Source organism: Elephas maximus, chromosome 11 (assembly GCF_024166365.1).
Source record: "Elephas maximus indicus isolate mEleMax1 chromosome 11, mEleMax1 primary haplotype, whole genome shotgun sequence".
In the NCBI taxonomy this organism is placed as follows: domain Eukaryota; kingdom Metazoa; phylum Chordata; class Mammalia; order Proboscidea; family Elephantidae; genus Elephas; species Elephas maximus.
In genome coordinates this window covers 32875069-32888961 of record NC_064829.1, presented here as the reverse complement: position 1 = coordinate 32888961, position 13893 = coordinate 32875069, and the positions used below count along the sequence as shown (strand labels likewise).

Here is a 13893-nt window from a genome sequence, read left to right as displayed (position 1 = left end):
TGACCTTAAAAACTACTCCTATAAGTAGCTTAAATAAATTGGATCAGACTGTACAGCACGTAGGCATCAGGGCATTTCTTAAAACAACAGAGCAATATGCCGGCAGAGTAGGGTCTAACAGTTAGGTAAAACACCAGATGTCAGTTTTAACGAAGAATTCAAAATAACCATTATAAATATGCTGTTAAAAAAAAGAACTAAAAGGAAACTACTCTTCAAAAAGTAAAAAAAAAAAAGGGGGGGGAAGGGGGTCCAAGTCCTCATGATGGAGGCCCAAACAGAGAATATCACTAGAAACAGATTTTATTTTTAAAAAAATGGATTTTCTGTATTTAAAAAGCACAACCTAAATAAATTCACCAGAGGAGCTCAACAGTTCAACTGGAAAAAGATCAGTGAATTTGAAGATAGACCAACAGAGATCATATAATCTAAAGAAAAAGAATAAAGAATAAAAACAATCATCAAGAAGATTACAATTATAAATATATACGCGCCTAACACTAAAAAACCAAAATAGATTATGCAAACATTGACAGAACTCTATATAGTTTAACATACTCTATTTTTCTGACCAATGAATTCTTATCTTCCAAGGTGCCTTTCCTACTTTCGTTTGGAAGCAAGCTAACATGAAGAGAGGCTCTCTAATTTCTTCATATATAATTTAATTTCTTCATACTCTCAACACTGGTAGATATTGACTCTGGCAAGATAGATCCGTACAAATATAAAAGTCAGACAGGACCCTAGAAGTCATCTATTGCAATTTAATACCTCTACATAAATGCCTAACTGGTAACCTTCTAGTCTCTGCTCAAAGAAGTTCAGGATTAGAGAGGTGGAGATGTATGCGTATCATTTCTTCACAAGCAGGGCAGGAAAACGAAGTCCTTCCTTAATATGAAACCAAAACGTGACTCCCATTAATACCCAGAGGCAACTGCACAAGTCAGTCTATTTCCATTTCTACAGGACAGACCTTTAAGCATTCTAAGGCAACGTCTTGATTTACCAGTGCTGCTACAACAAATACCATAAATGGTGACTTTAAAGAACAGAAATTTATTTTCTCACAATTCTCGAGGCTGAAGTCCGAATCAGGGCCTCTGTCGTGCTGATTCCTTCTATGGACCTCTCTCTCCTGGTTTCTGGTGTCCGCCAGCAATCCTTGGGTTCCTTGGCATCTCTCTTCTCCTTGTGTGGGTGTCTGTGTCTAGTCTGCTCTTTTTATAACTAAGAAGCAAGTTTTGGAGCCACCCTAGTCCTGTATGACCTCATTAACATAACAAAACCTCTATTTTCAAACAAGCGAATCCACAGGTTTAGGGCCAGAACTTCGGTACATATTTTGGGGCGGCACAATTCAATACACAGCAGGCAGCTAACATCTCTTGAATTGAGTGAATGAGTAAGTTAAATCGGCCAGGAAGTTTTCATCCCAGGTTCCCCTATTAGTTATGGGAGATCTCCCCCAAACTCCATTTACAGTTGATTTGCCAAAACAGAGCTTCTATTTATCTCCATGAAATTTCACCTTTTAGAAGCAGGCTCCTAAGACTTCAGGTGACTTCTACTTTCTTCTTTTTACTCTCCCTATTTTTATTGTTGTTGTTTTCATATATGCCTGAATTATTTTACAAAAATAATAAAGTTTTTGAAAAAAAAATTTTAAGTTAATCCTAGAAGTCTATTTGCTTCCAAGAAGAGGTATTTTATCTACCTTATTTAAGATTAAATCCATGGTACTTAGCATAGAGCCACCACATAGTCAGCACTGAAATATCTGAGTAAATAACAAAATGTATCAATAGCCTTAAAACATTTATACTTCTTTGATGCAGAAATTCCAATTCTAGACACCTATCCCAAGAAAATGGGAGCACACAGGAGTACCTAACATAGCTTTGAGGAATGCAGAATGCCAGCCCTTCCTCCTGAGGGATGTCTATCCCACAAAAGTAACGCCATTGATTATTACCCAGTGGCTCCACAGCCTTCAGAAGCCTAACAGTGGATGGATGGCAGGTGGTGAGCAGTGGAGAAAAGAATCTCCTTCCATTTCACAAAGTCCAGCAGCACTCTGACAACTGTGGAAGTTGATCATGTAAATTGTATCCCTTTGATAAAGTCAGAATGGAAACAAAGAATCCCATCCAGGGACTATTTCAGGAATCTGATAAAGAAGATGCAAATTTTTTGCACTTTGTTGAACAGGAAAATTAACAGCAGACATCTCTAATTTTAAGGTTTTTCTTATCCACAAAACCAAATATTAACTATAAAAAATCTGACCCAATTGCAAAAGCCTGCCAGAAACTGCCCTACCGCAATGTAAATTTATCTTATTCTGCTGGACAAGGATAGTTGTTAATCCATTACCTCCTAATTTAAATCTCAAAAGAGCCTCCAGGCTGCAGGTGGGTGGAGGGCCAAATTATCAGCAGCCAGGCCCTAAGTAAACTGATACCAGTTGATCTCAGCAAAGGAAGAAGGCAGGGTTCAATCAACCATGTTAAGATTAGCCAATGGCTGATCGTCTATACTTCTCCCTCCTCTTCTCTTTATGGAAACCCTGGTGGCATCGTGGTTAACTGTTATGGCTGCTAACCAAAAGGTGGGCAGTTTGAATCTACCAGGTGGCTCCTTGGAAACCCTATAGTGCAGTTCTACTCTGTCCTATAGGGTCACTGTGAGTCGGAATGAACCTGATGGCGCTGAGTTTGGGTTTTTTGTTTGTTTCTTCTCTTTAGAAGCCCCATTGTACCAAGCTTTTTCAAGCCATTTGCTTCATCTGGAACCAAAATGGTCACCCTATATGTGTACGGAAACGCTGGTGGCGTAGGGGTCAAGTGCTACGGCTGCTAACCAAAGGGTCGGCAGTTCAAATCCACCAGGTGCTTCTTGGAAACTCCACAGGGCAGTTCTACTCTGTCCTATAGGGTCGCTATGAGTAATAATCAACTTGATGGCACTGGGTTTGGTTTTTTGGTTACATGCATATAACTGTTGAGAATAAACCTTATGTTTAAATTCTGTTCAGTTTTGATTATTTTTAATACCCGTCTCAGCATGGAGTTGGTGAAAAGGGAACTCAATTGTTTCACAATTTAACTTTTACAAACTTTTGTACAGTATGACTGTCAAGTAGAATTTATCACTGACATAAAAAAGTAATCAAACTCCTTGCTCATCACTCTAAAACAAGTGATACGAGAGGCAGAAGACCACAGACAGAACACAAAAGACTGAAGAGATTATCATAAATATTCCATCCTAGAATAATTTTCAGAGCTTCACTCTACAGGCAGTCCCCAGGCTGACTTACAAGGACAACTACTTGCCCTTCAAGGTTATATAAATTTGCCCTCAACCTTGAAAAGACTGAACTAACCCCTACTCCCAAAGATCCTCCATCACAATCGCCTTCGCTTTCTGCATGTGTAGCTTTTAAACCACTGAAAAGACTCCACACCTTTTTCCTGCCCTGAAGTACATGCAAGGCTAAATGAAAACCGTACGCACCTGTTCCAACTCACGTACAAATCTGGCTTAAAGACGCAGTTAGGAACAGAACCCAGAGACTGCCTGTAACTCCTTTCCCTTCCTCATAATGCTCCCCCTCCACAAACTTTTATCTCCAACCCTTGGTCCCTAGAAAAATATGGCTCATTTGTATTTTTTGCATATATTTTTAAAAACAAGTTCTGGTCACAGAGGAAATTCTGAAGGAGAAATCAAATAATTATTCATTACCTTGGAAAAATCAAGAACTGACATATGTAAATATTAAGCATTTTTGAGCACCAAACACTAATCCTTAGTACAGAAAGGAAAGGGGACATCAGATTCAGAACCTTAAAAAAAAAAAAAAGTTACTTTAATCAGTGTTCCATTTCATCCCTCAACAACTGCCATTAAGGTCCATGGGGCTATCCTGTCTTGCACCCAATGGCCATATCAATGAGTTACTATGCTCTTCTGTCACCTATCAGCAGAAATTCCCAAAAGCAGTTCCTCAAAGCACCTGCCCACCTTCTCAGTAACAATTCCTAAAAGTGATTTATCTGCTCTCTTTTATGGAGGTTTCTCCAACATGAATAACAATATGTTTTAGTGCAGTGCTATTTAGGTTGTGGTCCTAGTTTGCTGCTATTCAGCTCAGACAAGTTTGAGTCTTGGTTTCCTCATATACAAAATGAAAGATTAGAGCCTAAAATTCTCTAAATCACCTTTCAGCAACAGTACTCAATGAGGCACATTATACATACACACGCACCAACCTAAGAGATCTGGCTTCAAAATCCCCTCTGATACCTATGAGTTGCCTGGCCAGGCACTGGACAAATTACCCTTAGAGACCTCATTTGCTACTTACCTATGGCAATCAACAAATAAAATATAAATCATGCAGAAAAACTATCTAGCACGATAAGCCCTCAAAAAATTATGTTACCACTTAGCAGCAAGCTTTCAGTCTTGACAGTTCTAAGTAATTTTTTCCCCAGAAAGAGCAGAAGAAAAATGTAGAACAAAATTCAAACTCTCAAAAAAAGACCAGACTTGCTGATCTGATAGAGACTGGAAACCCCAAGAGAATGGCCCCCAGACACCCTTTTAACTCAGTACTGAAGTCACTGCTGAGGCTCGCCCTCTAGCCAAAGATTAGACAGGCCCATAAAACAAACAATAACATATGCGGTTCAAACATGTACATGAGACTAAATGGGCACACCAGCCCCGGGGCAAGGACGAGAAGGCAGGAGGGGACAAGAAAGCTGGATGAATGGAAATGGGGAACCCAAGGTCCGGAAGAAGAGTGTTGACAGTCATGTCAAGCGGTTGGCAACCAATGTCAGGAAACAATGTATATTAATTGTTTAATGAGAAACTAATTTGTCCTGTAGACTTTCACCTAAAGCACAATAAAAAAAATAATAATAATTTTTTATCTAAACAAACTTCATGACTAGACAAATTTTTTTTTTAATAATTTTGAAGGTAATTTCATCCAGACACACTCCTGCCTTCTGAGAGTGTATGCAGGACAATTTAGAACTGGCAAATAATGTATCCAGCGGTGCACACAGCCTTAACAAGTGTATGCACACTGTGTACACAAGGACCCTCCCTGTACAAAACAAATGACACCTCATAAAAAGTGAAGAACATTATCTTTCCACAATTATTCATGACCAAATACATTAGCTACAAAAGAGCCCCTGCCATCATGCTAGGGAATAAAAAAATTTTTTTTTTTTTTTTTTAGCGATCTTTTAAATCAATACTTGCAGTTTTTTACCATCTTTGCAGGTCAGAGTCTCAACTACTGTTAAGCAAAGTTGATTATATATATATATATATATATATATATATATATATATATATATATATATATGTAGAGTAAAAAAAAAAGTAGAGTAGTTCCTGTCAAAGAAGAGTGTACAATGTACCCCAACCCCAAAATTTCAAGAGACTTTGTGAGGAAGAAGCAGGAGCATTCAATTATCATTACAGTATGTAAATGATCGCAAAGCAAAACTTTTCTGAAAAACAGCCTAAGAGAGAAAACACTAGGATAAAAAATAATCAAAGACTGATTAACTGTCGTATTCATGTATCAAGTCGAATATAACAATTCCTTCAAATATAATCCCATCCCTCTAATCTGTCAACTCTGGCACTTGTTCCCTCTGAGAACAAGTGAGAGTTACAATCGTTACACATCTGAAAATTGTGCATTATTTGTTTCTGGGACTGGAAAGCAGTACGTTGATTCTGGCTTGCTTAAATTTCAAATCCTCTTTCAGTTTTAACACACAAGAATCCTTTAAATACACTTTTCTTTGCATCGTAATCTAACCGTGTGTAAATGTAAAACGGGTCCTTTCGCCACATGAAACCAATAAACTCTAAAATAACCTCAAGGGCTCTCCTGGGTATACCGTACCGAGTCCCTTGGGTGAAAAGACTCCAAAATTATTAAAAGAGAAATTATACAGTAAGGATTTATAAAGGCTCTTTTAATTGCAAAGCCAAGTCAATGCCCAATAGTTTTGCTTCCTGCAAACTCCCTGCAAAGTCAAGATTATAAAAGGTTTCAACAGTTCTGAGTTTGGGGGGCGACCAGCAAGTATAAGGACTCGCAGGGCTGCGAACGTTTCCCGGGTCACCGCGAGCTGGACCAGTGGGTAAGGCTACAAAGACTGATCCACATACCTGGAGGAAGCTGAATATTAGCAGGCAAGAAGATTGTTGTGTTGGGGGCTTTAGCGGCGGCGACTATCTGAGGGGCGGGCAGCCTAGGGCCGCCGCTGACTTGAGGAACAGCACTGACAGAAGCCACTTTGGTCACCAGGGTCCCCACAGGGGCCGCCTTCCGCAGGGGCTGGGACGCCGAGGACCCCATGCAGACAGTGACAGAAGCCTTGGTCGCGGCGCCCAGGGCCACCGGCGCGTTCTCCATCCGGACCGGCAGAGCCCCGGTAGGGGCCATGGTCACGGTCCCGGAGACGTTGACACCAGCCGGGGGAGCGGCACCGGCCGGCTCTGAGAGGCCCGCGGGCATCCCCCCAGGTGCCTCAGCGGCAGCAGCGGAGCCTCCAATCCGGGAGCAGAGGCGAGGAGAGGCTTTGCAAGCGACAGCCGACTCCAGTGCAGTTCCGGCTCCACAGCATCGCTAGGGAGAGGCGCAGGGGCCGCGACAGAGAAGTCAGGGGCCGGCTCTGGCTGGGCGGCAGGATCCGCGCGTCCTGGACCTTCTGCCCCAGGAGCGGGCGGCTCCGGACTCGCGCGGACACGCCCGCAGTAACACCTGCTCGGACGCTCGCCGCTTCCTCAGCAGCGCTCACACGTGCGCCGGCTCAGCCCGGCGCCTCAGCCACCGCTCCCGTTGCAGCTGAGCCCCGCCGCGCGGCTCCCGGAAGGGCGTCACTTCTGCTCCCACCTCTGAGCCTAACTTTAGCCCGCGGTTCCCCCGCCAGAAACTTCAAAACTAGAGCTCCCGAAGCCCCTCTTACTCGGCACAGCCCGGCAGCGCGACCGAACCAGCCATGTTTATATAGCCACGCGGAGACCTCGCGCACGCGCGCTGGCCGCCGCCGTCGCTTCGGGCTTTCCCCGGAATCCTACCATCTAATTGGCCAGGGAGAGGAATCGCGTTCGTGACGTCACGAGGACGACTCCAGAGAGCGTTAGAATCTTCCCCGGAATCCGGAGGGAGAAGGGGTGAGTTGCCAAAGCCAGAGCACGTGGGAAGGGCTAAGTTCGTTTGGAAAACTGCGACGTCCGCGCTTTTCTCCGTGGTGTCCCGGGCCGTATGTTCCTTGAAAAATTGGGACTAGACTTGCCCCAGGCTTCTGCTTTGTGGGGAAAAAGTGCGGAGGACTGATTTTGGAGAAGGGTACTACAATAAGCTGTCAGTGTTTTTCTGCAGGCTTCACGCTAAAACGCCTCTAAATTAGCATTACAATTGACTGAGTAAGATGTTTAAGAATTATGTATAAATTTATAGTCTGTAAAATGTGCCTATCTTCATACAATTTTAGAATTGAACTGCACAAAGAAAAATCCTTTCTTCGGTAGTGCTATAGCTTCTCAATGCCCTCTAATCTTAATAAAACTGTGTATTTTATCTCCTTGAACTCTAGGAGACTGTTTTTTGATACATACACCCAAAAATTCTACCACTTATATCTTAAATGAAATCGTAGGTATTCATTGAGTAATTAAGAAATGTTTGTTGAATTAATAAAAAAAAAAAAAAACCCAAGTTGCCATCCAGTGGATTCTGACTCATAGAGACCCTAAAGAACACAATAGAACTGCCTCATAGGGTTTCCAAGGAGTGGCTGGTGGATTTGAACTGCCAACCTTTTGGTTAGCAGCTGAACTCTTAAGCACTGCACCACCAGTGCTCCAATGAATGAAATCAATACTACAGTCCTATTTGGAAATTGTTGCCCCTTAGTGATCTAGTCAGAGAAGATGCCTCAATGTCAGGCTACTGTTATAATGTATTTTTTAGGAAAAGACTATGCTGAAGGGGATTTTGCAGGTAGGCAGACAACCTAACATTCACTGCTCCTAAATTTCTCCTTACCTGTAAACTCCAATGGACAGGATTTACTTTTCGCTACCTTTGCTATTTTCTACTCCCAAACCACACCAAATCAAGAACCCATCCTTCATGACCCAAATCAGTCACAACCTCCTCCATTCCATACTTACCCGATCACTTCTACCAAACTTCTCCAAGTGGAATTAGGGAGAGGAAAACTAAATTATTTGATTACCTCTTGTGTGCTAAGAGATGTGTTTCCTTCTTTATTTTTGTTTTTTAAACAACTTCATTTTACTGACTTAAGAACTGCAATTTTAAGAGTAATTTATTGAAGAAGCTGGGATTCAAAGTACTTTATATGATGCCAAAGTAAATCTCTTTCCACTACTCCACGGATGTCTGACTCATCATATACCAACACTGCCTCGGAAAAATGCCTTGCACATAAAAGGTATTTAATAAATATTTGCTAAATGAATTAATTGAATGGAGCCATGCAACATTTTAGTGAAGCAAAAAGTTGTAGTGGAATTAGTTTTCAGATAGGCTCTTTACTACCTGGGCAAATACTTTAGCCTTGGTTTTTCTCTCTCCATATGGTATGAGTTCAATAAATACTTGTGGAAGGACAGTTCAAAGTTTGCTTCAAAGGCTCTCTCTCCCTTTCTATACTTCTATTATAGCTCTTACCCCAGCTCACATACTTTCATTAACCCAGTTGTCCTGAAGTTGATTCCAATGCATGGCGACCCCACATGTGTCAGTGTAGAACGGTGCCCCAAAGGATCTTCAGTGGCTGATTTTTTGGAAGCAGATTGGCAGGCCTTTCTTCCCAGGCACCTGTGGGTAGACTCCAACCACCAACTTTTTGGTCAATGGCCAATTGCATTAACCTTTTGCACCACCTCGGGACCCGATACTTTCTTTCCAAACCCACCCATTGCCAGTGAGTCATTTCTGACCATAGTGATCATATAGAACAGGATAAAACTGTCCCATATTGTTTCTAAGGCTGTATATCTTTGACAGAAGCAAACTGCCACATCTTTCTCCCACAGAGCTGCTGATAGGTACAAACTGCCAACCAGGGCCAGATTACCTAATAAGCAAGGTATGCAGGGCACAATTGTGCTTTCCCACCAATCTACAATTTACAATTTCACCTGTCTCCCATCATGTCAAAGATGTGGTGAAAAAAACACATGTGAAATTGCTCATCACAGGTTAGCAAGGAGATACAATTAACTGTGCATACCTTGCTCAAAGCAAGACAGAACATGCCATCTTTACTGGTTAATCCACCCCTGCTGCCAACCTTTTGGTTAATAGCCAAGTGCTTAACCACCACAGCACCAGGACTCCTATGCTTTCTTTAAAACCAAAAACCAAACCTGTTGCCTTTCAGTCAATTCCTATTCATAGTGACTCTAAAGGACAGAGTAGAACTGCCCCATAGAGTTTCCAAGGCTGTAAATCTTTCTGGAAGAAGACTGCCACATCTTTCCCCCATGGAGTGGCGGGTGGGTTCAACCGACCGCCAGCCTTCCAGTTAGTATACTGCCAAGTGCTTTAACCACTGCGCCAGAAGGGCTCCTTATACTTGCTTTAAAAAAAAAAAAAAAAAAAAAACCATTGCCACCCAGTCAATTCTGACTCATAGTGATCCTGTAGGGCAGGGTAGAAAGGCCCTATAGGTTTCCAAGGAGTGGCTGGTGGACTGGAATGCCAACCTTTTGATAAACAGCCGAGTTTTTAACCACTGTGTCACTAGGGCTCCATACTTTATATTAAAGTATGTCTATTTATTAACGAAACTACAAAGAGGCTTGGCTGAGCAGCCATACTTTTCTCTTTAAAGTGAACTTGCACATTTTTCTTATAATTGTTTATGTTACCTTTGTAATTCATCTCACTGATAGGAGCTTTACTAATTTCAAAGAGCATACTCTTCCCTACCCACCGCAGGTAACAACCACTATCCTGAATTTGAAGTTGAGTAATGATTATGTTTAAATTTCCTTCATATTTTGTTGTTGTTAGGTGCCATTGAATTGATTCTGATGCATGGCGACCCTATGTACAACAGAACAAAGCACTGCCCAGTCCTGCACCATCCTCACAATCATTGCTATGTTTGAGCCCACTCTTTCAGCCACTGTGTCTATTCATCTCATTAAGAGTCTTCCTCTTTTTCACGGACCCTCTACTTCACCAAGCACATGTAGAAATTTATTAATAAAACAGGATTCTAGGGGAGAGGAGACAAGATGATGCATTTTGTCTATTTATGTAAGAAAAGAATTGGAGGAGTAGATAATGATTTGATTTTTATGTTTATTATTTAAAATATCTGTAAAATTAAAAATCTTGAAAAAATATTTATTCATTTACTTTCTAAATGAGGGAATAAGATGTTAAATGTCCAAACATTCTGCTCAGTTCAGACAATGAAATAAAACTGTGAACAAAAAGGCTTACTTTATTATTTCTAATATTTTACTATTTTTCATACACACACACTGAGAACACAATTTAACTTGGACAAAACACAAGGTTAGGGGTACAATTATTGGGTGACCAATGTAAATCTTATTGTCTTTTTGAGTTTCCAAGTACCTAAAGTCACTTAAGAAAATGAATCAAAGCTTACTGCTTTGTAGAACTTGAAGAAGCTTTATCTGTGAAGTAAGACCAGCTGAAAAATCTGCCTGAGAAAATGAAACTATTTGGCTCATATGTTTATGACCTCACTTTTAAAGTAATTCAGAAACATGCCCTCCTATACTGTTGAGCCAGGGCCACTCTCTGTGTACTTTTACAAAAGAGCATTTGAATACTTTCTGCTACAAAATACATTCTACAATGCCACATTTCACTCTCTGTCGTTCATTTACTCTTAAAAGAATGCTATTTAAATGACTGAAATTTTTTTACTTCATTAATGATTTCCATTTTTTGATGCCTCCATTAAAGGATTAATGAACTCTGGAGTACCTTTAAAAAGTAATGCTCTTAGAAAAAACTGAATATAATCAAAATATTCAAAACAAACAAACAAAAACAAAACCAGTGCCACGGAGTCAATTCTGACTCATAGGACCCTGCAGGACAGAGCAGAACTGCCCCACAGAGTTTCCAAGGAGCGCCTGGCGGATGCCGACCCTTTTGTTAGCAGCCGTAGCACTTAACCACTACGCCATCAGGGTTTCCATTCAAACAAAGGAGATTAGTTAATTAAATCGTGATCCGTTCACACAATGGAATACTAATCAGCCATTAAAATTTATACTTTTAGAGATATAATTATTGACATGGAAAAATGATCACAATATATTGTTACGTGAAAAAAGGAAGTTATAAAACAGTATGTAAATGATGATTCCATTTTTTGTAAATTAAAACAAAAAAGACTTTTTAAACCAATAAGCAGACAGATTATATACTCAGAAGAAAATCTAGAAAAGTATACACCAAACTGTTAATAGAGGACATCTCTGGAGCCATTATAACTGATAATTTTCTTTTTGCTTCTCTGTATTTTCTAATTTTTCTTAAATGAACATATATTTGCATAATCAAAAATTAACACAAGCTTTTTCTTAAACTCTGTATTCTTAGTGACAACTGAAATCTGTAAGTATGGCTGATTACTCTCCAGTCTCTCACATCATATCCAGGAAGCTTCACTGGACATCATAAACCTGGGCAAACACAATATCCCCCTGAAGGGCTATGCCAAGGAGAAGCTCATTAACAAATACTTCCTTCAACTACAAAAATGGATCATTTTCCCATAATGTGAGTAATCATTTCCTTTAATGTTGTTGTTAGTTGCTGTCGAGTCAGTCCCAACTAACAGCAACTCTATGTATAATAAAATAAAACGTTGCCCAGTCCTGTGCCATCCTCACAATAGTAGGTATGTTTAAGGCTACTGGTCCAGCCACCGTGTCAGTCCATCTTGGAAATGGTCTCCCTCTTTTTTTGCTGACCCTCTACTTCACCAAGCATGATGTCCTCCAGGGGTTGGTCCCTCCTGATAACACATTCAAAGTCAGTGAAATGAAGTCTCGTCATTTAATATTAAGTGTAGAAAAAGTGGTGACTGTTCAAGAGGCAAAAATTCCATAAATAATAGTTTGTTTTCTAGAAGGCTCTGCAATCACAGAACTTTGTATTTGCAACATCTACATAGCACTTATTTTCTTGAGTTATATATCCTCAGAAGCCTCTCCTTCCCACCACCAGTCATTCATTCACTAGAAAATATTTATTGAGTGCTTATGTTATAAATGGACTGGTGTCCCCCAAAAATGTGTGTCAACTTGTATAGACCATGATTCCCAGCATTGTGTGGTTGGCCACCATTTTGTGATCTTATGTAATTACCTTATGTGTGATAAATCCTAACCTCTATGATCTTAATTCATAAGGTTTTCACTGGCTAATGCTTTTCAGAAGTAGACTGCCGGGTCCTTCTTCCTATGTTTTATTGACTATGCAAAGGCATTCGACTGTGTGGATCATAATAAATTATGGATACCATTGCAAAGAATGGGAATTCCAGAACCCTTAATTGTGCTCATGAGGAACCTTTACATAGATCAAGAGGCAGTTGTTCGGACAGAACAAGGGGATACTGATTGGCTTAAAGTCAGGAAAGGTGTGCATCAGGGGTGTATTCTTTCACCATACCTATTCAATCTGTATGCTGAGCAAATAATTTGAAAAGCTGGACTATATGAATAAGAACGGGGCATCAGGATTGGAGGACAACTCATTAAGAACCTGCATTATGCAGATGACACAACCTTGCTTGCTGAAAGTGAAGAGGACTTGAAGCACTTACTAATGAAGATCAAAGACCACAGCCTTCAGTATGGATTGCACCTCAACATAAAGAAAACAAAAATCCTCACAACCGGCCCAGTGAACAACATCATGATAAACGGAGAAAAGATTGAAGTTGTCAAGGATTTCATTTTACTTGGATCCACAATCAACAGCCGTGGAAGCAGCAGTCAAGAAATCAAAAGACGCGTTGCATTGGGCAAATCTGCTACAAAGGACCTCTTTAAAGCATTAAAGAGCAAAGATGTCACCTTGAAGACTACGATGGGCCTGACCCAAGCCGTGGTATTTTCAATCGCATCATATGCATGTGAAAGCTGGACAATGAATAAGGAAGACCGAATGATGCCTTTGAATTGTGGTGTTGGTGAAGAATATACCATAGACTGCCAAAAAAACAAACAAATCTGTCTTAGAAGTACAACCAGGATGCTCCTTAGAAGCAAGGATGGTGAGACTGCATCTTACATACTTTGGACATGTTGTCAGGAAGGATCAGTCCATGGAGAAGGACATCATGCTTGGCAAAGTACAGGGTTAGCAGAAAAGAGGAAGACCCTCAAGGAGGTGGATTGACACAATGGCTGCAACAATAAGCTCAAGCAAAACAACGATCGTAAGGACGGCGCAGGACCAGGCAGTGTTTCATTCTGTTGTGCATAGGGTCACTGTAAGTCAGAACCGACTCGACAGCACCTAACAACGAGGTGATCTTAATGAGGCAGGATTAGAGGCATTTATGTTAATGAGGCAAGACTCAACCTACAGGATTAAGTTGTATCTTGAGTCAATTTCTTTTGAGATAAAAGAGAGAATTAAGCAGGCAAGATCGAGACCTTATAGCACCAAGAAATAAGAGCAGGGAGCGAAGCACGTCCCTTGGACCTGGGGTCCCTGGGCTGAAAAACTTCTAAACACAGGGGAAGATTGATAACAAGGACATTTCCCAGAGGCAACAGAGAGAGAGCACCTTCCCCTGG

The 13893-nt window shown here is 40.8% G+C and overlaps 1 protein-coding gene across 1 annotated transcript in view; it reads right to left on the bottom strand.

Annotated features, from left to right (window-relative positions):
- TAF4B (TATA-box binding protein associated factor 4b) overlaps window positions 1–7059 on the bottom strand; it is a 143596-nt gene extending 136537 nt beyond the window's left edge. The window contains exon 1 of the mRNA XM_049899913.1: window positions 6220–7059. Coding sequence (XP_049755870.1) covers window positions 6220–6568 — 349 coding nt within the window. The 5' untranslated portion in view covers window positions 6569–7059. The remainder of the gene's footprint in view (window positions 1–6219) is intronic.
- Between the last annotated feature and the right edge of the window lie 6834 nt (window positions 7060–13893).